This window comes from Carassius auratus, chromosome 4, assembly GCF_003368295.1.
Source record: "Carassius auratus strain Wakin chromosome 4, ASM336829v1, whole genome shotgun sequence".
NCBI lineage: Eukaryota > Metazoa > Chordata > Actinopteri > Cypriniformes > Cyprinidae > Carassius > Carassius auratus.
Window position 1 is genome coordinate 27,356,167 of NC_039246.1, and position 27,492 is coordinate 27,383,658.

The following is a 27,492-nucleotide window of genomic DNA, read 5'->3' on the forward strand; positions in this document are numbered from 1 at the left end:
TCAGACTGGCAGAGAAACTTCACGCACTTGTTCTTCTCTCTCTCTCTGTGATTTCTAATGTGTGTTCTGGTGCGTGTCTCTGCTGTATATTCTCCTGTATCATCTGTTACCTGCTGCGTTGATTTCTCAATAAGTTTGTGACGAGTTTAAAGTCGCAGAGATGAGTGAAGCAGAAGATAATGACATTCTTGAGCTGGACTCAGAAACGGAAAATGGAGACGTGGAGATGAATTTATTGACAGATATGGGTGAGTTTCAGCATATTTTCTTGTTATTTATCTATTTTTGTATCTTTATAGCTTGTTCTGTTACAAGACTCCGAAAAAAGAGGGGCAGTTTACTTTCTTTTTCGCTGCAGCAGGTCTGTTGAGCTTACTAGAAGTCATATTTTAGAGATAATAACACGTAAATAATGTGTCCAAAATGATTTACCATAAACATGGAATACAGATTAAAGTACTTGAATATATTTCACATGAAAGACGCTAAACGATGCAAACGACCCTTTGTGTATCTACATCTCTCCTAACTGATCTTAGTGTTATTTTCTGTTATACTTATTTGCATGCTGGTGTTCAGTGTGTGTATTTTGTTATGTGTCTACTGTAATGCTTACCCTGCTAACATAAAAATATTCTCTTGGAACGCTTTCCTGATATTGCTTAAAACGTTGTTTTTTAAATTTCTTCGTTAATTTTAAACGTTATTTTTAAAACCGTTCCAACAAGTTTTTCTGGGACATGTGAACGCAGAGAGAACGTTCCATTGCGTCATTTTGCAAACTTTATGGGAATGTTACTTTTGAATTTTCTTAGAACGTTCAAAAACAAGTAACTTTAAAAAAACGTTACATGGACGTCCAGCATGGAAGATGTTTGATTAATTTGTTCCACTTTTGATTCTGTTGCTTAACTGGATAAACATGCTGAAAACATCATGACAAATTTATTACATTATATTTTCATTACGTTTTTAGTTATAACAGTTGTTATTAATATATAATATATGGGTTCTAGATAAACACTATTCACAAATACACACGTGTCTGAAACAGAGAAGTCTGATATACACTGAGGGTGTTTTATGGATAGTTTTTATTTTCCCGTGCTGGAATGGGCGTCTGTTGTGGAGGTGTGTTATTCATGAAGTCAGTCAGATGTTCCTGGACGATGAGTTTTCCTTTTTACAGGATGTTTTTAGCCCTTGCTGTAGTCTTTTTCTGCTCAGCCAAGCAACATCTGATTTGAGTTCTTTTTTTTCCCCCATTATGCTTTGCTCTCTGGCTGGTTTGTTTTGGATGGGGTTTCCCTTTGCTGTGAGTAAACATTAAATGAGAGAATTCCAAAGTGGTCACATGCTGTGTGTGAAATAGTTTAGTATGAGTATGAGAATGTTGGTACTTCATGTCATTAGCGTTGAATCTAAAGAAATGTCCTAACGCTCAACTCATCCAACATGAGATGAGACTGAGATTACATTAGCATATATAACTCACCATTGGATCCTCTGTAGTGAATGGGTGCCGTCAGAATGACGAACAGCTGATAAAAATATCACAATAATCCACAAGTAATCCACACTGCTCCAGTCTATTAGTTAACGTCTTGTGAAGCTAAAAGCTGCAGTTGTTTTTTTTTTTTTTTTGTCATTCTGACGGCACCCATTCACTGTAACTCACATGTATTGGCTTTTGAATGTTACCTTGGTTTTTTTTTCAGTTTATTCTGAAGAGCTGCCAACATACAAATCTATGCCAAAAGGTCAAGCTGTGCCAAAAGTGGAACGGGTTTGTTTCTTTTCAATCCACCTTGATAAACAAAATATTTTTAGACAAAACACACACACACACACATTGCTGTGACAATATCACAAATTCACAAATATCATGTTTTATAAGTGGAGCATTTATCTGAATTATTTCAGTAGCTCAAAGCTATTTATTAAGGAACTTCTATAACATTTTAGTTATTTTGCATCACTTAATGGAGGTGATTTTGAGCTTTCTGTAACATCAGTTCTCTGTTCGCAGGCTGAATTCAACGGTAACCCTGATTCACTATTTTTCAACGATGGAAAGAGAAGAATTGACTTTGTTTTGGTCTATGAGGATGAGTCTAAAAATGCATCTGAGAAGAAAGCCTCATTTGTGAAGAGAAGAGTAAGTCAATGTCACTTTCACACATTTATTTACTTCAGCTGTTGTTTAACAGAAACTTCCAGCCCTCTGCTAGTGATCTGAGAAATTACCTTAAAGGCATAGCTCAAGAGATACACAAAAGCAGATATTTTACCAAAGAAGATACTTTAAAGAATGTTGGTAGACAATGACTTGCATTTTTTTCTCCCATACTAAGGAAGTAAATGGCTACTGTCATTCTGAATAATAAAGTTCATAATATCTGTAATATGCATTTAGAAAGTAGATTTTAAGCAGCCTTAACTAGATACAAATCTTGAAACTTGTCAAAGAATTTCTGAGTGATATTTTGTCCATATTTGCTCTTTTGAATTTATAAAGTTCAGATATTTATGTGAGAGATGCTCAAATGTGTATGTGTGATGTTCACATGCATTATTCTCAATTCCTCAATCACCAACCCCCATGGAACTGTTTCCTTAAGGGTGTAGTTCACCTAAAAATGTACATTTGGCTGTTAATATACCCACTCTCAGGCCATCCAAGATGTAGATGCCATTTTTCTTCAATAGAACAGTAAAGAAGATTTTTAGTTGAAACTGTGCTCCTTGATGATTCATAAAATGCAAGTCAATGGGTACGGCACTTTGAAAAAAACAGATACAGGTAACACAAAATATATCCCTGTGACTTCAGGCAATATACTGAAGTCTTATGAAGCGAACGATCGACCTGTGCAACAACAATGTCATGTATACGCATCACAATCAGTTTTATCTACATTCCCTCTTATTCTCTAAATTATTCTCTAGAAAAAAACGCAGAGAGTTTTTCGAAGGAAGCCTGATGAATATGGGTGTGGAATTGGAAGCGGCACAATCTGTAAGTAATTTAAATAGGACTTGCTATAGAAATGTTTTTCATTATGTTTCTGCATTCTTCATGCCTGGTTTCTATCAGTTATACCCATATATATGGACTACTGCGTGTCCTGTCTGAACCTGTTGATGTGATCTGCAGGAATGTTATTGTTTACCTGTAGCGCTGATGGGAGATTTCCTCCATGTGTTTTGTAGGTAGTGGATGAGAAGCTTATCTATGTGAAAGTACACATGCCTTTTGAGGTTTTGTGCACTTATGCTGAAGTCATGCACATCAAACTGCCCATCCAGCCCAACGATCTGGCCCCGCAGTCGTCAACGTACAACTGCTTCACGCGCCACTTCTACCCCAGCGAGGACGTCATTGCCAAGGAGCCCGACTTCTTCACAGCTCCTTTCAGGAAGGATCAGCTGAAGTGTTTTTTATGTGAAGGACAGGGAGCAGTTCTTCACGCCGGCCGTGAGGAGCAGAATGGTACGTTGAACATCTCAGAGTCTCTGTGTGTCTCAGTGTTCACCTGTGTTTTACGGACATGCCGTGGGTTGCAGGCGTACTACATCCTCACCCGAGCGCCGTATGAAGTCAGAGGAAACGTGAAGAAGTTTGGCATCAGTAAGCTGCTGGATGGAGCCGTGTATAAGGCTGCGTATCCTTTACATGATGTAAGTACCATCCGTGTGCTGGTTAAACTAAATGAAAACATGAAATGTTGAAACTAAAGAAAAAGAAAACACACTAGTACATGAATAAAAATGTCAAAAGCACAAAATAACAAGTTAAAGGTGCTGTAGGGAACTTTTGTAAAAAAATATTTTTTACATATTTATTAAACCTGTCATTATGTCCTGACAGTAGAATATGAGACAGATAATCTGTGAAAAAAATCAAGCTCCTCTGGCTCCTCCCAGTGTCCTATTGCCATTTGCAGAAAGTCATGCGCTCCCGGTAAAAAACAACCAATCAGAGCTGCGGTCCGTAACTTTGTTTGTGTTCAAAATGTAGAAAAATGAACATAATAAGCGAGTACACCATGAATCCATTTCCCAAACCGTGTTTTTAGCTTGTCCTGAATCACTAGGGTACAACTATAATAAGTGTTTATATTCAGACTATTTTAGATTGCTTCGGGGGTACCGCGGCGGAGTAACCCAGTACCTTTGTGATTCTTCATAGACATAAACAGAGAGATCCGGCTACGATGTTCTTCCGCAAGACGCAAGCAGTTCTGTGTATTAACCGCTCGAGCGTCAAAAGTTCCCTACTGCAGCTTTAAGTAAAAAGTAAATCTGAAATTAAAAAAAAAAGTTTTTAAATAAAATATGACTATTCAGTTTATTATTTTATTTTTTATTTTTTATTTTGTTATAATCATTTTATCTCTCTCTCTCTCTCTCTTTATATATATATTTATAAAATATATATAGTTTTAGTTATTCTAAAATATCAAGAAATTATACCTTGGTGATGTACATAATTTCAGTTAATGCTTTGCTTATATTATTTAAGGTCCAAATATTTTTTATTTATTTAATGGTTTTAGTTTTCTTTTTGGTCGACTATAATAGCCCTGATTACCACTGATCACAGTATATTAAGACAATTGTTTGGAATTGCAGCTTTTCTGAAATGTTATGTTTACATATACAAATGAGGCATTATGTAATTAAATATGTACTTATCTGCATTGATTTCCAGACCAGGAATCTGAGCAGTGATATTTACATAAAACATATTAAAGGTTTTTAAAGAGGGGATTTTGGATTTCTCTTCTTATCGCTCCAGATAATGGAATAAAATGTGATGTTCATCAGATAAATGTGTTAAGAACAAGACCCATTATGAAATTTTGCATGCTTATTATGATTATTATGATAAATGTCTTTGAAGTGTTTATCAATCAGTTGATCAGTGAGTCTACAATCGCCATACAATAAGATAAAATAAAATCCTGGCATTTTCTTTTTAAGGAAAAAAAGCTGTTCTAATGAAAAGCACTTTTTCCCGAATTTCACTTTCGGAAGTTTTTTAACATTTTCACTTTCTTGCCGTTGTCACTGTTCTGCATTTAAACTGAAAGTAGTTTATGTAGAGCAGCTGAAGTGATGCATGAGTGTTGATCTGCTTTGTTTTTGTGTAACAGTGCAGATTTAATGTGAAATCTAAAGAGCCCGAGTGCCCTAATGAGCGGTTTCTGCTGTATAATGAGTGGGCTCATCCCAAGAGCTTCTACAAGATGCAGCCGCTGGATCTGATCAGGTGTGTTTCTGTGGCTTTCTGCTGATGCGTTTATGCCGTTTCTGGGTTTTCTTGCGCTTGTTAATATGCTCCTCTGCTTTCAGGAAGTATTTTGGTGAGAAGGTTGGCATTTATTTCGCCTGGTTGGGTTTCTACACCTTTATGTTGGCTCTAGCTGCGGCAGTCGGATTCTGTTGTTTTATATATGGATACGGGACCAGAGAGAGCAACACATGGAGGTATATCAGACCTTTTTTTTCTCCCTCAAGTAAAAAATTATAATATTATTTTTTTTTTACATTTTCATTTAGTAATAATGGTAAGAATAATAATTATTGTTATTACTAGTAGTAGTAATTTTACCATTATTATTATTTTATATACATATTGCAAATTGGCCAGAACATAAAAAATTAAATAGAAAATAAAATTTAATGACATAAAATTGGATTAAAATAAATAAATAATACTTCATAATACTAACAGTACAGTATCACTGCAGTGTGATGAAGACCGTCTAACTTCTTTTTTTTTTACTTAAAGTGAAATATTAATTATTAAAAATGATTAAAATTAAAGTGAAATACGAATGATTTAGTTTTTAGTTATTTCTGTTCAATGAAAATAACAGTATTGTTAATATTATTACTTAAAAAAAATTATAAATATGTTTGCTGTTTCTGTTATTTTAAAGCCATATTGATATATAAACAAAATTTTGCCCAAAATGAAATAAATTACAATAAATAAATACAAAAATCTGTTGAACCTAAATGGTAAAACTTTAAATTAATTAATTAAATAAATAAATATAGAAAAAAAAGTTTTATATTAAAGTTTATTAAAATATATTTAAATACAGAATGCCGCTAACAGTACAGAACTGTGGTTAGTAGGAAGAAAAACATTATTATGAAATACATTCATAATAACATTTCCAAATAATATTAATATCATAGTTATAAATAGGGTCTTTTTACATACAAATACATAGCAAATTGTTCAACTCTACAAACAAACTTGAATAAAAATATAAAAAATATATATTTTTCCTCAATTGCTGCAATATTACTTTTGAAACACTTCTGTAATTGACTGATTATGACACTTTTTCGGCAGCAAAGAGGTGTGTGACCCTCAGATTGGTGGAGAAATCATTATGTGTCCGCAGTGTGATAAAATCTGTCCGTACTGGAGGCTGAACACCACGTGCGAGTCGTCTAAAGTGAGTCAAACACACAAACCCAAAGCCTCTCCACTGGAGGATTGTGGGATTTGGAGTCTGATCTAAGATTTAACGATGTTTGTTTTGTTTGCGAAATGCTCTGAAGCTGAGAATGTGTTTCTGCATTGGTTTTCCTCCACAGAGACTATGTGTATTCGATAACTATGGGACATTAGTGTTTGCAATCTTCATGTCTGTTTGGGGTGAGTGATGTCATACGCTGGTCACATGATCCCATCTGCTAATGTTGCTAAACCTTTGTCTGCTGGCAGAAATCCTGCTCCACATTGCAGCTTATTCTGGCTTAGAACCAGATTGCAGCATGATTAGTCATGTTTGTTAGAAGTTTAGTTGCATTGCATAAGTATGTTTGGAGTTTCAACAGAGCTTTTATTGTTTTTGAATGCTATATGTTTCATTGGTAACACTTTACAACTTATGTTTGTTAACATTATTTACCTTCATTAGTTAACACGAATTAACACATAAAACTAAAATTAAATTATATTATATTAAAAATATATTATATTAATATGTATATATGAAAAACTTCTAAAAATGACAAAAACAAACTAAAATGAAAATGGGAAATATAAAAATAAAACTTTTAACTAAAACGAAAACAAAAGTAGAACATTTAAAAATGTATTCAATGTATTTAATTAATATATCAGTATATTTATATATATAGTTTAACACTTAACACCTAACAATGATAAATAAAGCATTTTATAATCTTAATTTTATTTTGATTTTTAATTTAAACCGTTTATTTATTATATAAATAATTTTTTATTATAACTGCTATTATAGCTTGGATTACTATTTTGAATCAGCTTTTATTTTCATATTTAGTTACATTTTTATGAATACTGTAACAAATGCATTGTTTATTGTTAGAGGGTTCATGAACTGAGAAACCAAATTTCCCTCGATCTTTTAACATATAAGAGGTCATTGTATTATAAAAACATCCTCAAAACTTAATCGTTAGTCTAAAGACAGCTTATATTGAAGGCAGTCTGCCAAAACAGCAGCTTGTGGAATGTTCTACTCTATGATGTAATAGTGTGGATAAGTACCGCCTCCGCAGAAGATCAACACCTGCATCTACATCACTGCCTGTTTAGCCCCGCCCACTGATTCTATGTCGCTGCCTGTTTAGCTCCGCCCACCTATTTTACGTCGCTGCTTGTTTAGCCCCACCCACTGATTCGTGCATGTAGTGTAATAATGTGATGTGAACGCACAGGTCTCTGCAGAAACCAAACGATAAAGATGCTCTGAAGACAATAAGGTGCTGTTCAGTTCCAAGTTGTGGAAAGACCTCGTCAGTAAAACTCAGTCCTTTGTTCTCTTCATTTTACCACAGATTCGTTTACAAACAAAGCACAGTTCAATGGGAGATTTTCAGAAAGACAGAAACTAAAAGACGTTTCTATAATGTTGCAACACACAAGTAACTGTTTTCATTACGTGATCACTGTTGCTTTGGCTCTTCTTACAGATCGTTTGATATGTATTGAGTTAATGCATTTTTAACCTAAGTCACAGCAGCATCAATCTGTGAGGATTGTCACTGTCGAACACACACGGCTATTAGCCAGTCATATCAGTGGGAGTTTACTTCCGAGAGCATTCGTTCTGATGTTAAAATCTTGATAACATTATAAGTGGACCTCAGAGATCAGTACAGATGCAGTTCATGACCCTTTTAATGCATTTACCAATGGTACCTTAGTGTTATTACTGTCATTTTGTATTGCAGTATCATTGAGTGAATCTTACTATTTTGTATTCAACGTGTTTGGTGTTTGACAGTGACTCTGTTTCTGGAGTTCTGGAAGCGCTATCAGGCCGAACTGGAGCACGACTGGGACACGGTGGAGTTTCTTCAGCAGGAGGAACAGCCTCGACCCGAATACGAGGCCAAATGCATCTATGAGAGAGAGAACCCTGTTACACGGGTATGAGTTTCGCTATACGCAGCGCCTCTGTTCAGATGCATTCATTGTTTTCAGGTTGTTGACATTAACAAAGAGCTTTTGTGTTTGTTTTTGTACAGGAGAAAGAGAAGGTGCCGCACACAGCCTGCGGGAAGTGCATGAGAGTGTCGTGTGGCATCAGCACTGTGTTATTCTGGGTAATATTAATATTGTGCTTTCTCTTTCATACATATAATTAAATATTTAAAAAGCCATCTAAAAAAATTAAATAATAATAGAGTACTGATTTCCATATTATAATCACATAATTTTTCATCCATAAGATCTTATTTTAGAATTAAATATCTGTTGTTCAGCATTTTGTTTGCCTCCAAAAATGCAGAGTTTATTTAATTTTCATTTAATTAATAGGAAAATTAGATGTTTCATGTCTTCATTTAATTACCAGAAAAATAAATAATTTATAAACAAAAATAAAAAATACACAACAGCAAAAAAGTAATAAAAGATTTTTGATTATTAAAATTAACTTAAATTATAAAAATGTAATCCAGAATTTTTTTAAATGGAAAACACAGAATTTGAGGTCCTAAAATGTATTTATTATTTTATTTTTTTACTTTTAAAATATTGTTTTTGAATTCTAATCTAGTATCTAGTAGATTTGAGAGATTGAATGTATCGTGTTTCTTTCTGATGTTTTTGTTATAGGTTCTGTTGATCATAGCGTCAGTGGTCGGCGTGATCGTGTATCGTCTGGCCATGTTTATCACTTTCTCTTCGAACATGCACATTGAACTGAACAATAAGGAGCTGGAGCCGTTCAAAGAGTATGTCACCCCTCAGATGGCCACGTCCATCACGTCTTCCATCATCAGCTTCATCATCATCATGATTCTCAATAACGTCTACGAGAAAGTGGCCATCTGGATCACAGACTTCGGTAAGTAAACCCTTTCCCTCGTAACAGTTTGGTGATTTTTTTAGACTAATGATTCCCATCAGTTTTTTTCAGCTGAATCCCTCTGAGTGATAATATTGTTTAGGTAATAATTAATATTTCATTAATTAAGCAATATGCTGACATCAGTGTTATTTTAGTACTACTTGTATACTTATTCTTTACATAATGATTTTTTTTTATAGAATAAAAGTAAAAAATATGTATTTTTTTTAATTCTATCATCCTCATCATTCTATCAAGGCAACATTTCTAATATTTTTTTTTTTGTCTTTTTCTTTTATTTCAACTTTATTTTTAAACAAACAAATTGTCAAAAAAGTTATTTTTTGTTTTTCGTTTTTGCATGTTCTTTTTTAAATAATTTATTTATTGTAATTTTAATTTCATTGCATTAATTTATTTTAATATATTTAGTGTAATTTCTACTAATTACATCTTATTTTTATTATTTAAATATTAACATTTAGGTTACATTTTTATTTCAGTGGTTTTAATTTGAGCTTTTAATTATGTTTATTTCGTTTTTTGGTTTTTTTTCAGTTAGTAATTTTATTACTTCATCTTAAACTTAATTGTGCAAAGGCAAAATTTAACATTTTTGTTTATTTATTTTTTTTGTTACATTTAAGTTTTATTAAAAATGTTATAAACAATAAAAAGCCCTTATTTGTATGTTCACAATTCTCTCATATCAGTTAAAGGTCTCATGTCATGCAGGTAAACAAATAAAATATTTCATTATTTTAAAACAATTTATTTATTTACTGCAGTTTGTCATTTTTATGATTTAACTCACCCCAGTTTTAGAAAAAAAAACCTTCATTCTGTGTGCTGCAGAGCTTCCAAGGACCAAAACAGAGTACGAGAACAGCCTGACGCTGAAGATGTTCCTCTTTCAGTTTGTGAACTATTACTCGTCCTGCTTCTACATCGCTTTCTTCAAAGGGAAGGTGGTGGGATATCCGGGAAAGCCCGTCTACTGGTTTGGTGCTTTCCGCAATGAGGAGGTGAGACTGCTCTGTGAAATCAAGAGGTACTACAGGCACAAATTGGCATGAATTGATATAAAACTGTGTTCCCTGAATGTAACATGTACATTTTTGTGTTCAGTGTGATCCTGGCGGCTGTCTGACTGAACTGACCACACAGCTGTCAATCATCATGACAGGAAAGGCTGTCTGGAACAACATACAGGAAGTCCTAGTGCCGTGAGTTTCACACACAAACCTCAAACTGACTGATGACATGCTGACATTATCACAGAAAATCATTCAACCTGTCGCTCAGTTTGTAAAAACAGACCAAATTCATGTTTACAGTAATGAAGTTACAATATACGTCTGTGATGCAAAACGATAAAATGACTCCTGTCATGACCTAGTAAAGCTACTGAAAATGCTTTGGAGTGAGTTGAAATAAAATATATATTGTTTAAATTTTTAAATAAAAATTCAATTTTTTAATAAAAAAAATTCTATTGCTTTTTTGTATATAACTGTTTAGATTACATTTTTATTTGTTTATTTATTTACAGTTCGTTTTTATTGCTTTCATTTAAACTTATTCCAGTTTCTGAAACCTTTTTATTTAAATTCAACTGTAATTCAGTTAACAAAAATGTTATTAGTTTTATAAGACTCAGTGTTGTTGTAGTAAAGTATAGATTTTATAAATATTTTGCATTTGTTTTTATATTTTCTGTTAAATTAAATTAAATTAAATTAATGCATTTAGCAGACACTTTTATCCAATGTGACTTACAGTGGATTCAGGTTAACATTTTTTACTTAACATAATTTAATTGTAAAGTTTTAGTAAGTATGTTGCATTTTATTAGTCAACCATCAGCACTGATCAAAGTTATTATAGTTTACTTGAAATAATTAAATTTCAAACTGAATTAACAAAAACTAAACTGGAATCAAATAAGATATTATTTTTAATAATAATACGTTTCTATTAATATTTTAAATCATTTTTATTTTTTCATTTTGAGTTTTATTAAAGTTTAAAATTAAACTTAAAATTTAACTTTATTAAAAATCAAAATGAAAAGTAAAAATGAAGGTAAAATATTAATAGAAGCTTATTATTATTAGAAATAATATATCAATGATTCCAGAATAACACTGCCACTGATTAGTAACAGACTTTAAAGCGCATCGATTAATAACCATTTGTGTTTCTAGGTGGGTGAAGAATCTGATATTTCGTCATTGCACCCAGGTGGGTTCAGAAAAAGTGATTCCTCGCTGGGAACAGGACTATCAACTCCAGCCGATAGGAAAGCTTGGCTTGTTTTATGAATATCTGGAGATGGGTGAGACTTTACACACACCTGAACCATGAGATGTTGCTATATATTAACATATTTGTCTTAAAAGGATAGTTCATGCAAAAATGAAAATTTGCTGTTCATTTTCTCACAAGACTTTTTCTTCTTCAGTACAATAGTAAAGCAGATTTCTAGCTAAAAATTTGGTTTTTGGTGATTAATAAAATGCAAGTCAATGGCTACCAGCACTTCAAGAGTCAAAAAAAGCTAATACTAGCAAAACAAATTAATACCCATGACTCCTGATGATATATCGAGGTCTTATGAAGAGAAAAGATCTCATTTCGGCATCTGAAAGTGAGTTTAGATTGAGTAACTTGTAGATCTGTGCTGCTCGAGCCACAAACTGTTTTGGACGATTGAATCCAACTTGGTGAACTGGTTCATTCAGTTCACTAAAAAATGTTCATTCCAGTCCGTTAGCCTTAGGCTCTGGATTACAGGTTTATACTGTAAATAAAGTTCAGTTTCTTGCACCGATCGATTGTTTCACTTCATAAGACCTCAATATATCAACAGAGTTTTAATTTCATGTTACTTGTATGTGCTTCTTTGACTCTCATAGTGAAGGTAGGCATTGACTTGTAGTTTATGAATCACCAATGACAATGATTTTAGCTAATAATATGCTTAAAGCCACTTACATCTTGGATGGCCTGAGTGTGAGTGAGTTAACTACCCTTTAATATATATATATATATTTTTGTGTGTTTGTGTGTTTGCAGTGATCCAGTTTGGTTTCGTGACTCTGTTTGTGGCGTCATTCCCGTTGGCTCCTCTCCTGGCGTTGTTTAACAATCTGTGTGAAATCCGCGTGGACGCCTGGAAGTTCACGACTCAGTCTCGACGGGTCGTTCCAGAAAAGGCCCAAGACATCGGCGCCTGGCAGCCCATCCTGCAGGGGGTGGCAATTCTAGCCGTGGCCACAAACGTGGGTAGAGAGGAAGTGGTGGTCTTTGAATCTTGTGTAACTGAGGTCACATTCACTCACTGTAGGTGTTTCCCCCCCAGGCTGCCATCATTGCCTTCACCTCTGACATGATCCCGCGGCTGGTTTACTACTGGGCGTTTTCTGTCAGGCCTTATTCAGATGGATCAGAACACACTATGAAGGGCTTCATCGACAGCTCGCTCTCTGTCTTCAACATTAGCCACTTCAATAACAAGATCAAACCTGATGTAGACACACCGTACTGGTTCAACAACAGCACTACATGCCGGTGAGCTGGTAAAACAGTACTAGTTATGCACTAAAATGCTTTCAGTTTATCTTTTTATAAGCTAGCCTCTTCTGCATGTTTATCTGGGAATGACGGTGTAATACACAGCATGCATATGTATTTAGAAAAGTAAAAAGACAGTATTATAAGTGAGTTGCAACACCTGTTTGGATCATTGATATAAAACTATCCAAACACACAAGACATCCATAGATTTGCTAAGAAGAGAGCAAAAGCTTGTCTAATAATATGGCAGGTGGCAAGAGATTTTAAAGAAAGATTGATCTGTGGTTTTTGAGGTGGAGTTCAGTGGAAGGTTATTTAAAACCGAAACAAGTTTTACAACCCGATTACACACACACAAACAAATAGTAATTCAGTAAAGGTATTTTTAGTTCTGTGGGAAAGCATCTACTGGTATGATTACTAAATAATTTGTGCAGTTTTTAGTGAGACCCAGTGTCGATTTAGTGTAATATTAATAAATATTTTAAAATGCTAATTATATTTTATGTTAATTGTTTTGTTAACATTTTAGTACGTATGTTGTTCTTTTTTTAATTGATTAGATTTTTCAATATCTATATACTTTTTATTTTAGTTTTAGTGAGTTATTTTAGTCCAACATGTTACTCTAAATATAAATGAGAACGGTTTAATTGAGTAATATTCGATTTATTATTTAGGGGGTTATCTTTTTGAAATGGTTTATTTAAAGAATATAATGAATGCAGTTAAAAGTTCATTATTTAAACATTATTTATATAGAAGAATCTTTTTTTTTTTTTTTTGTAGTTTTACTAGTTGGGAGTATTACTTAGGATTCTTTAAATTATCTTTAATATACTGCTAAAAAAAATAAAGGGAACACTTGTGGGTTACATTGTGTTGTTAAGTGTTCCCTTTATTTTTTTGAGCAATATATTTTGGCAAAACTTTACAACACGGTTATATTTTGCTAACTATATAAGTTAACATGAACTAACAATAAAAATATTTCTAAAGCATTTATTTATCTTAGTTTTAACATTTACTAATACATTATTAAAATCAAAAGCTGTATATATATATATATACACACACAATAAAGAATAGTTAATTTTTTATTAACATTTAACAAAGATGAATAAATCTCGATAATCTAAGATAATGTTTTTTATTGTAAAGTGTCACCTATATATATATATATATATATATATATATATATATATATATATAAACATTTTGAATTCACAAAACAAATTAGAATTGTTTTATTTTTTTAAACAGCAATGTTATTTAAAGATCAGTTGTTGTTGTTGTTGTTGTTTTAACTATGACTCATGTATTAATTGACTTATATTTCAGGTATCGTGATTTCAGGAATCCTCCCGGTCATCCTTATCAATATGAGTACAGTATACATTATTGGCACGTTATTGCTGCCAAACTGGCTTTTATGATTGTGGTTGAGGTAAGTGACTAGATGTGATACAACTAATGATAACTTAATTAAACATGTTTGTTCTGTTTTCGATAATATGCTGTTTTCTTCTACACGCAGCACATTGTTTATTTCACAAAGTTCATACTGGCCTACATGATCCCGGACGTACCGGAGGCTCTGAAGGAGCAGATCAAACGCGAGCGTTACCTGACGCAGGTCATCCTGCACGAAACCAACATCAGACACTTCAAGGAGCTCATGAAGCCCATTGCTGACAATCTGGAGGATGAGATTGAAGAACCAGAGTTGAATCTGAGACTGTGAATCCTTAAAATGAAAACTCTGAAACGACATCAGTTACCGTCCTTCACCTTAATGCCTGAACTGAACCCCATCTTGACCAACAAACATGACCAAGAATGTTTGCATAGTAATTTCCATTTTAACAGACACTTCTCATGCTGAGTGCTGTATAAGATGCTCATGGTATCTGGATGATGTGATTCACTTGCTGCAGATAAAACTTTAACCACTAAGTTTAATATTTTCAGAAATGTTATGGGTGAGAAACATTATTATAAGCTTCAGTTTGTTGCTGACAGCCACTAAAAATGATCAGCCTTAGTTCTGACAATACATTTGATGAATATTGTTACATATTATCAAAACCAGATATGTGATCATAAACCACTTTTTATTAAAATAATGCTCATTATCTGGTATAAAACAATATATTTTATTTTAAGTATTATGCTGACAAATCAAGTTTTTTGCAGAGTTTAAATAAAAAAACTTAATTAACAATGCACAATGTTTTTTAAAATAACCTATACTATCAAAAAAATGTAATGCCATTTATTTTGGACATTCGTGTACCAGGGTGTTTGTATAACTGTATGAATGTGATGTTTATAATTAAGGTTTATTATGGTAATATGGTATTACCTTGGAAAACATCATTGTACCATGGTACTATCACACATGCTAATGTAAGCATAAGACGGCATAAATTAAATTTTGTATTAATATTTTAAGCCAGCTTACATTTCAGTCATGCTCTTTATGTGAATTTTTACCGTTTTGTGTTACCAATTTGTACAATACGATGTTTACACGTATATACATACCTATATTTGCACATATTGACTACAACATTTTATATAAAATAAATGGTTGATGTACAATATTGAGCGTTTACATCATTTCAGCAAACATGCATTATTTTACTTTCTATCTATCTTACAACTTACCACAGTAAACGTAAAATGCGTGGTAAACCTTGTTATACATTAAGATATTAACTGTGTGTGTGGGCTACATTAAATTCGTTTTTTATTTTTGCATTTTCAGTTGTTCTTCGTATTTTAAAATATATTTGTATAAATTTTTTATTTCAGTTTTAGTTATTTTAGTACATCGGTTTACTTTAAGCTCTAATTTCTATGGCTCGGCGCGGGTGTGACGTCATCAGGACGCGTCGCAGTGACGACTGCAGCTCGAGGAGTCCTCGTGTGTTGTTTTATCTTCGTAAACCTGTACGAATCAAGCATGAGCTCTCAAATAACGTGTGTCGGATGGGTGAAGCGCGGAGTCGCCAAAGAAACGCCGGATAAAGTGAGTCTGTCACGTTGTTGTGTTTATGCCATGTTTCTCTCGAATCGCACACGTGTTTGGGCTTTAACTCGAATTAAATCATATTTACAGGTTGAGTTGAGCAAAGAAGAGCTGCAACGCATCATATCAGAGGCTAAAGAGGGGCTAGGGTGAGGTTTAATCAAACCTGTTTCATTACTGTTTTATAGCAGACACGAGTTAAAACACGTTAGATTTTAAAGTTGGTTATCAGTAAAAACAATAATCTCGCCAGTCTTAAACCAGTTGAGACCAGCCCATCTAGTGTGATCATGTCTGTAGGTTAATTTGATGAAATTCCTGTCTGATTTCTCCAGGGATCCTGTTGATGGTGAGGATGATGAGGAGGTTGATGAAGGTGTCAGTGAAGGAGCATCAGCTGTTCCTTCTGATAGTAAAGAAATGAAAGAAGAGAATGATGATAAAGAAGAGGATGATGAGCTTGCAGAGTACGGACTGGACAAATATGATGAAGAAGACCTCGGTATGTTATCCCTAATTGATTGATCTGCCTTCAACTCATGACATGTTTACATCTTTGAAAGTTTAACAGAATTTGAGAAAAGCATAAGTCATTCATTGATTTATCAACCAATGGGGTGCATTTAGGGCGGGGCTATCTGTTTGCCTGACCAATAGAAAGCAGCAGTCTCCGCCCACTTGTTGTCTTAGCATTGCTGGTTCTGTTCTTTTTTTTCTCCATTCATTTGATTTTTATAAGCCAAAACAACCATCTATAAGGTGAATCACAAGAGTACAAAGTTGAATTTAATGCAAAAATGTTTTTGAAAATCATACAAAAAGACAAGTCCTCATCCAGTGAAAGAACTATAATCACATGAAACATTTCTAATGACAGGGAATTAAAAAGTATGGATAAATCTAAAATTATACATTTCAAAGTTCACTTTTTGCTTATTTTTTCTCTTCTGCAGCTACATCAAACCTTGGGGAAAGTCTGGCAGGATTGACGGTGTTTGGCACCAATGAAGAAGATCCATACATCACCATCAAAGACACAGTGAGACACACTCAACAAACTCAACTCGAACAATATGGCGTTTCATAGTTTATCTGATTTACCTGTGTGTTCTTTAGGATCAGTACGAGCGGGAGGACTTCCAGATTAAACCCACTGATAACCTGATTCTGGCTGGACGGGCCGAGAAAGACTGCTGTAGCCTGGAGGTCTATGGTAAGAAGTGTTAGTGAGACACTGTATAACCCTGCTGTGGACTGGACACCTCGTATGATGGTGATTGATTGATTGTTTGTGTGTGCTGTCAGTGTTTAACCCCCAGGAAGACTCTCTGTATGTGCATCATGACATCCTGCTGCCCGCGTATCCGCTCTGTGTGGAGTGGCTGAACTTTGACCCCAGTCCAGAGGAAGGACAAGGTGAACATTTGAATATTAGATATTTAAGTAAAATTTTGTGTAGTAGGAAAATTTTCTTAAGATACAGAAAGGAAGTGGGTTTTCAAAATCGAAAACATAGAAGCTGCCGTGTCATAATCAACCCATATTTGATTTCTGTGATATTGTGCCAATATCTTGGATAGCTGATATTTGGGAAGAAATATAAATCACAGTACTTTAAAAGCAGTAAAAGGAAAAGAAAAACCATGCATAATTGCTGAAATGTAATTTTATTTTAAATCATATTTACTAAATTAGAAATAATCTGAAAACTGAACCTAAAATATTTGTATTAGATTTTTTTAATCTGTAAAATAGGAAGATTTATACTATAGATTGGCAACTTTTTTTTATTTTATAATCCTATTCTATTATTTGTCCCAAATAAAGAAATATAAAGGAATTAAATAGCAGTGCACTCAGTAATCTGCTAAATCTGTGTGAAATGGGAAAGTTTGATAAATTAAATATTTATTAGATATGTAATCAGTACCATTATATAATATGCATGCATGGTTGCCCAATACTAACAACAATTTAAGAAGAATTATAACATTTACTAGTCTTTTACTATTAATAATAATAGAAAAGCAAATGCTTTATTTTTTTTATATATGGTTTACTTGCTACATAACTAAAAGTTAGTTGTAATAATTTATTATTCTGAACTGTGCAACAGAGAGAGTAAATGAATAAAGACAGAGAATTGCATCTCTGTGCGGTCAGGTGCTGACAGCGCTGTCAAAATAAAAGTTTCTGACTGATCTGCCAATGCTGAGATTTTTCACAGAAGACTGAAAGAACGTAATCTTATTTTATTTCCGTGAGCTGCGAAGACAGGATTTCTCCGTCTGATGCAGGGTTTGTGGATGTGTTGTGATCTACAGGGAATTACGTGGCTGTAGGGAACATGACGCCTGTGATTGACGTCTGGGATCTGGATGTAGTGGACTGTTTGGAGCCGGCCTTCTCACTCGGCAGCAAGAAGAAGAAGAAGAAGAAGGGAAAGAAGGTGCTCATACTCAAGTCTCTTAAATGGTTCAAAAGCTCAATCTTGGTATTTCGTTGTGTTGGGTTCAGGATTCTGATGATGGGAGATGTTCGAGTGATTTTTTTGGTTCAGGAGTGTGATGTGTTTGTGTTTTGAAGGCGGCTGAACCCGTGGACGGACACACGGATGCCGTGCTGGATCTGTCCTGGAACAGACTGGTCAGGTGAGACCCGAGTGTTTCTGGGGAGCAGAGGTTTGTCTTCACGCGGTCTCTGAGTCTGATGAGTGTCTCTGCTGCAGGAACGTTCTAGCGAGCGCGTCTGCGGACGAGTCTGTGATCCTGTGGGATATGGAGAAGGGAAAACCAGCGGCGACCCTCACAGAACACACAGATAAGGTACGGATCGCTCACCAAGGGCTGGCTTTATTTGATCAGAAATACAGAACTGTTGTAAATGTTGATCTGGTTTGCTATCACAGGTTCAGACGCTGAAATTCCACCCGTTTGAGGCTCAAACTCTCATCAGCGGGTCATATGACAAGTAGGTCATGATGTAGAAAATGAGTTGACCAATCAGAGCGCAGCAGGACTGAGTCTGACCAATCAGAGTGTTGTGTGTCACAGGTCTGTGATCCTGTACGACTGCCGCAGTCCAGACGACAGCCATCGGATCTGGCGCTTCAGCGGACAGGTGGAGCGCGTCGTCTGGGATCACTTCTCTCCGTGTCACTTCCTGGTGAGCGTCCGAGCCGTTCGGTGGACTTCCTCTGAACTCTGACCTGTGATGTGAATGATGTGTGATGTGTGTTGCAGGCGAGCACAGAGGACGGCTTCATTTATTGTCTGGACGCTCGTTCAGATAAACCCGTGTTCACGCTCCGAGCTCACGATGGAGAAGTTTCAGGTCAGTCGCACTCGCACTTACATATTCATTACTTCAAATTTAAACAGAATTAGGCTTCTTTTATTTCAATTGGTTGCCACCTTTTATTTAGTTGAGATATTTCACTTCAAGTTCTAAAATAACTAAAAAACAATAACAGAAAATGCTAAACAATATTGCTCAGATTTGACTTAAAATAAAAATCTTCATAAAACTCTAATAAAACAATTCATAATAAAACAGAAATGCTATAATAGTATATCAGTGATACTAAAAGAACACCATCTTTAACTAAAACTCATATCATATAAAATAAAATATATAGATTTTTTTTAATTCAGCTAGTTTCCAAGACCGCATTTCTGCTTTTTGATTAGTAAACTTGAAATAAAATAACTCAAATTGAAATAATAATAAAAAGTGGACATATAAACAAAACAAAAAAAAACACAGATGGGGGAAAACACAGCAAAATTAAAACATTAAGGAAAATTTAAATGAAAACAGGAAATATAAAAACTATTTCCAAATATTGATTACAAACTATAAAAGTATTTCAATTACATAATAAAATAACTCATAAAACAGTCTCCGATCAGGGCTATTATAGTAAGTAAAACATCAATATAGCATTTTTATTTCTTAGAAAGTAAAGTAAAATATTTAAAAATGCTTATTTTATTTTAATTTTCTGTCGATTACAATAAATATATAATAATAGATTCCACTTTATTTTAAGGTTACAGTATAATAATGTAATTCTACTTTCGTTATATTACAGTCTAATTTTACATTTAAGTACGGAGTAATATTAATTAACTATGTGTACTTCCTGTTTGGTTAGGGTTGGCATTAGGGTGACTTGTATGTAATTATTCATAAATTATTATAATTATAATAGTAAGAGAACATGTAACGTGTAACAAGGACACCTTAAAATGAAGTGTTACCTTCATTAATATATCTGATAGTAAAATAACAACAAAAAGCTTATTTTATTTCATTTCAAATTTGATCATTTGATTTTAGGTTATTACTAATGTAACATAAACTACAATAAAAATTAATAAGGGACAAAATTAAAATCGAATACAAATGACAAAAACACACACAAAATGAAAACAACATACAAACTATTCTTTAATAATATTAATCATAAATGTGAATCAAAACTCTAATAGTGTCTGAATAATAATAAAATGCCTCTCTCTGATGGTGGTGTTTCCTCAGGGATGGATCTGAGCAGTCAGATCCGCGGCTGTCTGGTCACGTCTTCAGCAGACAAACACGTGAAGATCTGGGACATCCTGGGAGACAAACCCACCCTGATCCACTCCAGAGACATGAAGATGGTGCGTATCTGACACACGAGCGAGCGTCTGCCGCGTGAGAGCGGCTTCATAACACGTCTCTGTCTCTCTGTCAGGGAGTTCTGTTCTGCGGCTCCTGTTGTCCAGATCTGCCCTTCGTCTATGCGTTCGGAGGACAGAAGGACGGGCTGCGCGTCTGGGACATCAGTGACGTCGCTGCAGGTGTGAATCTCAAGCATCTCGTGGGGATCTGTGTGTGTGTGTGTGTGTGTGTGTGTGTTTAACTGTAATCTGTCATATCTCCAGTCACGGAGGCTTTCGGCAGCCGGGAACGTTTGGTGGTGAATACAGTATCCGGAGCGTCCGGCAGTGTCATGGACATCTCATAACCACCAGCACTATGTGAGACTGAATCATCGACGGACAGAAGACTGAGAAATCCTGGATCAGTGCTTCATAATGAATAATATAAACAGCATCTGTCAATATACTGAACAGAGTTATCTTCTGATGTATATGTGCTGATGTCAGAACTCTGCTCTCTTTTACAAATGTTTCCATATTTTCTAAGTTTTCTCCATATTTCTTCTTTTTTAGGAAGTGTATAAATAATTATCGTAATTATGATAAATAATTTCCTATATACTAACTATGGAACCCAAGGCATTTGGCTTTCTCTGTATTTCAGAATTATTTCTGTCAACATTTAACGATTCCTAACTAATCAGTTGTGAAAAACAAACGCTTTAATAATTTCATAAATTATTGTTTATCTCTGGCAGTGTTTCGCTGCCCTCCAGTGGCGCATGGCGGTATTGCTGGTTTTGATAAGTTTTTGTTTTTTGTTTGCCCCTTTAAAATATTATATTTCACGATTGTTTGTGAAAATCAATTGGCTTCTTGATTTCGTATTAAACTAATGATTACATTTTATTTTATCCATGACTTTATTTGTTCCTTGATAAAACTATATCTATGGCGGGGTTTTGCTGCCCTATAGTGGCGCATTGCTGTACTGATTGTTTTTTTTTCCCCTTAAAATATTATCTTTCATAAATGTTGATTAAAAACTATTTGGCTTCATTATTTTACTTCATCCTAATAAATACATTTTATATAATCCATGATTTTATGAACAAAACGATATCTCTGGCAGTGTTTCGTTGCCCTCCAGTGGCGGATGGCGGTACTGCTGCTGTTGATATTTTTTTTTTTTGCCCATTTAAAATATTATCGTTCATAAATGTTAGTGAAAACGAATTGGTTTTGTGATTGATTTAATCCTAATTCTCTGGGATAGTCCATGAAATATAGTAATTTTGGGAAAGTAGAACCGCAACTAGATATTTTTGCCGCCAGAGGGCGCCCCATGCATTGCAAAGTTGATACTTTATAAAAGATGTATAACAATAATGAATACCACATAGCTTAAAGAAAGAAAAATATTTACATTTCATTAAGTCACAGTGGATTCTAGTTTTATTACAAATATATATATTTAATTTTTCTAAAGGTGGTTTGTAACACGTGGGCGGCGAAGGACTGCAAGATGACAATTTATTTTTTTTGTAAATAATTAATATTATTTATCTTATTTTATTATTGTATTTATTTTGCCTGTTTTTACTATGACTATGTTTTTTAATGAAAACTAATTCAAAATAATTTATGTTAATGTTTACCATATAAACTGAATGACATGAGTGATATCTTTTTATTTTCTTAGTATAGTATAACGCATTCTAAAAAAATTGTGAAGTCATTAATTTGGTTAAAACCTATTTAATAGATAGTTTACTTGGGTAAAGCAAGTTTATATAGCAAATTTCATACACAATTTAAAGTGCTATACATAAAGAGGAGTTTAAATTAAAAAACTACATTTCCCATAAAAAACTATTTGGAACACACGATGACGTTTTTTACCGGAAGACTTGTACGCATGCGCTATCGACCTCAACGCGAGGAGCAGGGACCGGGCCACGGCGCAAACCGCATTAATAAAACGAGATGGCTGGATTACCCCGCAGGATTATTAAGGTTTAATTCCCATAATGTTTGTCTTGTGCGTTCCGTTGCGGTATATGTGTGCGTTGCGAAAGCAATGCGTTAAAAATGAAAGAAAACGGCACGTGCTGCTGCTGTTGGCCCGAGCTCGCGCTGCAGCAGGGAGGCTCCCTTGCGCTCACTGTTTTAATCATGCACATTGCATAAAATATATGGGAATAGTCTTCATAGAAAGAGCGACAGAGCAGTGGCATCAGAGCTTTCTGGATTGTAAGCGAGCAGCGATCACGCACGCGCTGCTCTGGCAAACACTGGAAATGTGTACATGTTTTAGCAGAATATTCCGTGCAAAGAGAGTTTGCATGCAAATAGGAAATGAATTTAACCTTTTTGAAGGAGTGTGTGTCGTAAATATGTTGTTAGTAAAATTTAACCACTTGTTTGCGTTTTGTCCACACGATTCTGATCTTCCATTACAGAAATGTAATTGTCAGTGAGTCTGATCCACACTGCATCTTATTCTGGTCAAGAACCGCCCACTTAAACAGGAGAACGTCATCTGATAGACAGTTAAACAGACCAATCACAGTTCACTTACACAGTCACGTGCCATTTTGGCTTTGGTTTATCTTTAATGGATTAAGACCCTAATTATCAGATTTACACCAATCTAATATTGTAAATATCAGACTGGTGTAAATCAAATAATTGTCATCACATAAAATGACAGAAATCTCCATATTATTCCAATTGTGAAAAGTATACATAATGTCTTTGTGCCCTTTGAGCATTTTTTAAAGCATTTTATGGACAAGCTTTATCAAAAGTATTCAATGCAGCTGCGGGTACTTTCTAAATAGATTTTGTTCACATGCAACTGAAAACGAATAGAGTTCATCAATATCATTAATTTTTGTATTCATGCATTTGGCAGATGTTTTTTGTTATCTGAAGCGACTTGCATGGCATTCAGGGTTTACATGTGATCAGTTCATGCATTCGAACCCATGACTTTGGCGTTGTGTTTCACACGTGAGTGTTTTGACAGGAGACGCAGCGCTTGTTGGCCGAGCCTGTGCCTGGAATCAGAGCGGAGCCTGATGAAGGAAACGCTCGGTACTTCCATGTGGTGATCGCTGGGCCGCAGGATTCACCCTTTGAGGGCGGGACGTTCAAACTGGAGCTGTTCCTCCCAGAAGAGTATCCCATGGCTGCTCCCAAGGTCCGATTCATGACCAAAATCTACCATCCTAATGTGGACAAACTGGGCAGGATCTGTCTGGACATCCTGAAAGGTGATTATAGTGTTTGTAAAACCTGACATATGAAATAATAGTCAGATTATTTGGAAGTTTATTTAAATTAGCATGTTTTGTATCTATCATATTTGATATATTAGGATTTGATGGTGTATATAATATGATTCAGTGAGAATATAGAGGGAAAACAGCTCAATTTTAGTTTGTAATGTAAATAACTGAGATCTACAGTACAGCTGATACTTACAGCAGATATTTACTTGATCAAAACATATGCAATGCAATCCAATTGTGATTGAGAGATGAAGAAATATAGGCTCCTCAGAAGATGTGAGATGTTTTGGAGGGTTGGGAAGATCAGTGAAAGTAAAGCTTCTGGAAACAAACGCTTCTCAAAATATCCTGGTGATCAGATTTGAGACGCACAGATTTAAAAAAAAAAACGATGGAAGGAGAATCAAGTAAAGCAGAGCAATAAGTGTTCATTTGGAAATATTAGTTCAGTTATTCTGATGTTTGCTTGATAAAATGAGTCGAGATTTGTCATCCAAAAGACAAGTGAGTCTGAAGGTGCATGTTCGTACAGTTATACTAAAATAGCTTTTACGTGTTTAAAAGTGACCAATCAGACGACAGAAGGCATGCGGTAAATTATGTGCAACAGGTTTAACAGCAAAGTTTTGATCATGCTGATCATTTCGAGAGCTTCATGTATCAAATACAATCCTTTAGGCTTTATAGGGCTCATGGTCCCATGTCTGTCTCTTCTCTCTTGTAGATAAATGGTCTCCAGCTCTTCAGATCCGTACAGTGCTGCTCTCTATCCAGGCTTTACTAAGCGCTCCGAACCCTGATGACCCGCTGGCTAACGATGTCGCTGAACAGTGGAAGAGCAACGAGGTTCAAGCCATTGAAACAGGTGAGACCTTCTCATCAGCACTAGCTAGACGTTTATGTTGTTGTGTAATTACTTGTACTTGTTTGGAAGAAATTATTATTTATTGTTATTATCCATGTAATGATGTTTCATCACGAGGCCAAGACGAGGAAGAATATCTCATTTATTTCATTTCAACATCCTTACGTGTTTTAAGTAGTGCTGGGTAACAATTAATTGCGATTATTCACATCCATTTTGTACATAATATATGTCTGTGTATTGTTAATATTTTATTATGTATATATAAAGACACACACATACAACAGTTTGTATGTACAATAGTTTTACATTCATATAAAATATAAATATAAACATAAGTTTTCTTAAATATATACATGCATGTGTGTGTGTGTGTGTGTGTGTGTTTATATATACATAATAAATTATATTTATTTACTTTTAATTTGGATGCGATTAATCAATGCCCATTACAAATTTTTAGTTTCTTTAAAAGATTATTTTTCATTTTGATGAATACCATAGTCACAAAGCAAGATGCATTCAATTTAAACCAACTTTAATGTATTTGCTGCAGATTTACATTCACATTTATCTTCAAAAGCTTTTAAAAAATTCCTCCTTACAATAGATGTTTTTGTTGTTGTTGTATTTATTTATTTTTAAACTTGCATTCCTGAGTTTTATTTCCACCATATTATATTTATTCAGAAAGAAAGGTAATTGCAATATTTTCTCACAGTTCAATCTTTTTTTTTCTTCAAGTTTCTATCTCTCAAAATTGTAAAAGCAAAGCCAGATAATATTCCAATTACTGTTTTTTTTGTTTTGTTTTTTGTGGAAAAGGGCTTCTAAATAAAAACACAGGTTTAGCTCAATTCACTCAGTAATCAAAAGGAAATAATTATGATTTATTTTTTTGTAATTTTTGCGATTCCAGTTTTTCTGATTCTCATTACTGTTTTATGAGATCCACCCAAATCAAATCAAAATGATCTTAATTAATGTCCTGGAGGGTGTTTTTCTCTCCCTCACAGCCCGAACATGGACCAGGCTTTATGCTGGCAACAACATTGAAGTTTAGAAGAAGGAAGCGGTGGCATCTCGTGAGAGAAGTGGAACAGTCTCCTCCTGTCTTCTTTTGCATTTAAAGGACACTTTCTCAGACAAATTAAAACAGCAAGCGCAAAAAAAAATAGATTCAAAAACAACTACTGCAGCCCTTTGGGTGAGTGTCGGTGTGTTCCTGGTCAGAGCTAATGTTCGCTCCACTATATGATCCCTCTGCTTCTGGGTTCGGCCAGGAAATGACATGTAGTGATGGCCTGGGGTTTCCCAGCTTCCCTGGCGTGGTCACTACACTGGACCCTGTCAGAATGTGTAGTACAGTCTCTATTACAGTCATTAGGGCAGTGGATTTCACTGCAAACTGATTGTAAGCTCCCGGCCCTGCATCCAGGTGGATGGTTCATTTTTGTTAATTCATTTTTATGTTTCAGGGTGTAAAGGGAGGGCCTATTAAACGTGGGATGCATACATGCTGCTTTTCGGTCGGGGACAAAATGATGTGAATTTTTTTTCCTTTTCCTTCCTGTGAAACTCAGTTCATTAAACGCATGTGGCGAACCCGTCTATATCATTGCTTATCTGACAGAACCTGCTCTGACATTGTTTTATTCCAAACGAAACATGTGTGAGTGTGCGTGTAAAGGTTTGTGTTTCGGCTGGAGTGGAATCTGTATACTTGTCTGGGAAAATTAAATCTGTAAATGTTCAGTTTTAGTAAAAATATTTTTTGTTATGTTATTTGGTTTGTTCTCTTTATTTCTAAAGGTTTTTTTACATTTTCTAATCTGATTGTTATGATAGCTTGTAACTGCCACGGAACTTTAAAAAAAAAGGTAGCCGTGAACTTTATCTCAGACTTTTTTTCTCAAAATTCCGCATTTCACAGTTTTGCCTTTTTTTTTTTTTTTTTTTTTTTTTTTTTTTTTTGAATTTTGACACTTTTCTTGAAATTCTGAGTTTATATATCACCATTTTAGTTCTTTTTTTTCCCCCAAAAAGTAAGTACAATATATACTGCACAAAACCCCCCATTTTTCTTGAGCTGAACTTAAAGAACTAAGACATTTATCTATGTACACATGAGGCCTATTTCACTCAAATATTATTCACAAATCTGTCTAAATCTATGTTAGTGAGCACTTCTCCTTTGCCATTGAAAATCCATCCACCTCACAGGTGTGCCCGAAATAAAAGGCCACTCTAAAATGTGCAGTTCTACTGTATTGTACCTTATTGTATACGAAAACAAGTCAGTGTATTTAGATGGTCTAACACATGGACAATTGCTGCTTTTTTTTTTTTTTTGGTCAATTAAGAGCAAAATCTTATGTATGTAATTAAAAATGAACGTAGGGTGCATCCACTCAGCTGCTCAAGTTTATAAAAATATAGGCTTCATATATTTTGTTTAATACAAATGACTTTCCTTCATTTGAAATTAATAATTTTGGGCTTTAAATTAAGAGTCAGTTCTCCAGTACATTATATGAAGTGTGTTCTGTCTCTCTTAAATGGGACTTTCTCAGACTTTCGCCTTATTTGAGCCACAGTGACCTCTGACAGAGCTTCATTGCTGGGTTTATAAATCAAGCTGTCTGAGAACCGCAGGACAGTGGCTCTTATCTCTCTTCTGTTCCACATGACTCGGTTCTTC

General features: G+C 34.5%; 2 protein-coding genes and 1 pseudogene across 2 annotated transcripts; all 3 read left to right on the forward strand.

Moving 5' to 3' along the window:
- Positions 1 to 105: 105 nt before the first annotated feature.
- On the forward strand, positions 106 to 15,174 carry LOC113064652 (anoctamin-6-like; annotated as a pseudogene).
- Positions 15,175 to 15,827: 653 nt separating this feature from the next.
- LOC113064649 (periodic tryptophan protein 1 homolog) lies at positions 15,828 to 21,679 on the forward strand. The gene is made up of 15 exons (XM_026235489.1): positions 15,828 to 15,984; positions 16,075 to 16,133; positions 16,320 to 16,486; positions 16,938 to 17,023; positions 17,101 to 17,197; positions 17,290 to 17,400; positions 18,309 to 18,433; positions 18,571 to 18,635; positions 18,713 to 18,809; positions 18,893 to 18,954; positions 19,038 to 19,149; positions 19,227 to 19,317; positions 20,527 to 20,648; positions 20,723 to 20,828; positions 20,913 to 21,679. The coding sequence occupies exons 1-15, from the start codon at positions 15,919 to 15,921 to the stop codon at positions 20,993 to 20,995; spliced, it is 1,449 nt and encodes a 482-aa protein (XP_026091274.1). The 5' UTR covers positions 15,828 to 15,918; the 3' UTR covers positions 20,996 to 21,679.
- An 832-nt stretch (positions 21,680 to 22,511) lies between these two features.
- Positions 22,512 to 26,576, forward strand: LOC113064650 (ubiquitin-conjugating enzyme E2 N-like). The gene is made up of 4 exons (XM_026235505.1): positions 22,512 to 22,646; positions 23,662 to 23,908; positions 24,651 to 24,791; positions 25,808 to 26,576. The coding sequence occupies exons 1-4, from the start codon at positions 22,617 to 22,619 to the stop codon at positions 25,852 to 25,854; spliced, it is 465 nt and encodes a 154-aa protein (XP_026091290.1). The 5' UTR covers positions 22,512 to 22,616; the 3' UTR covers positions 25,855 to 26,576.
- Positions 26,577 to 27,492: the final 916 nt, after the last annotated feature.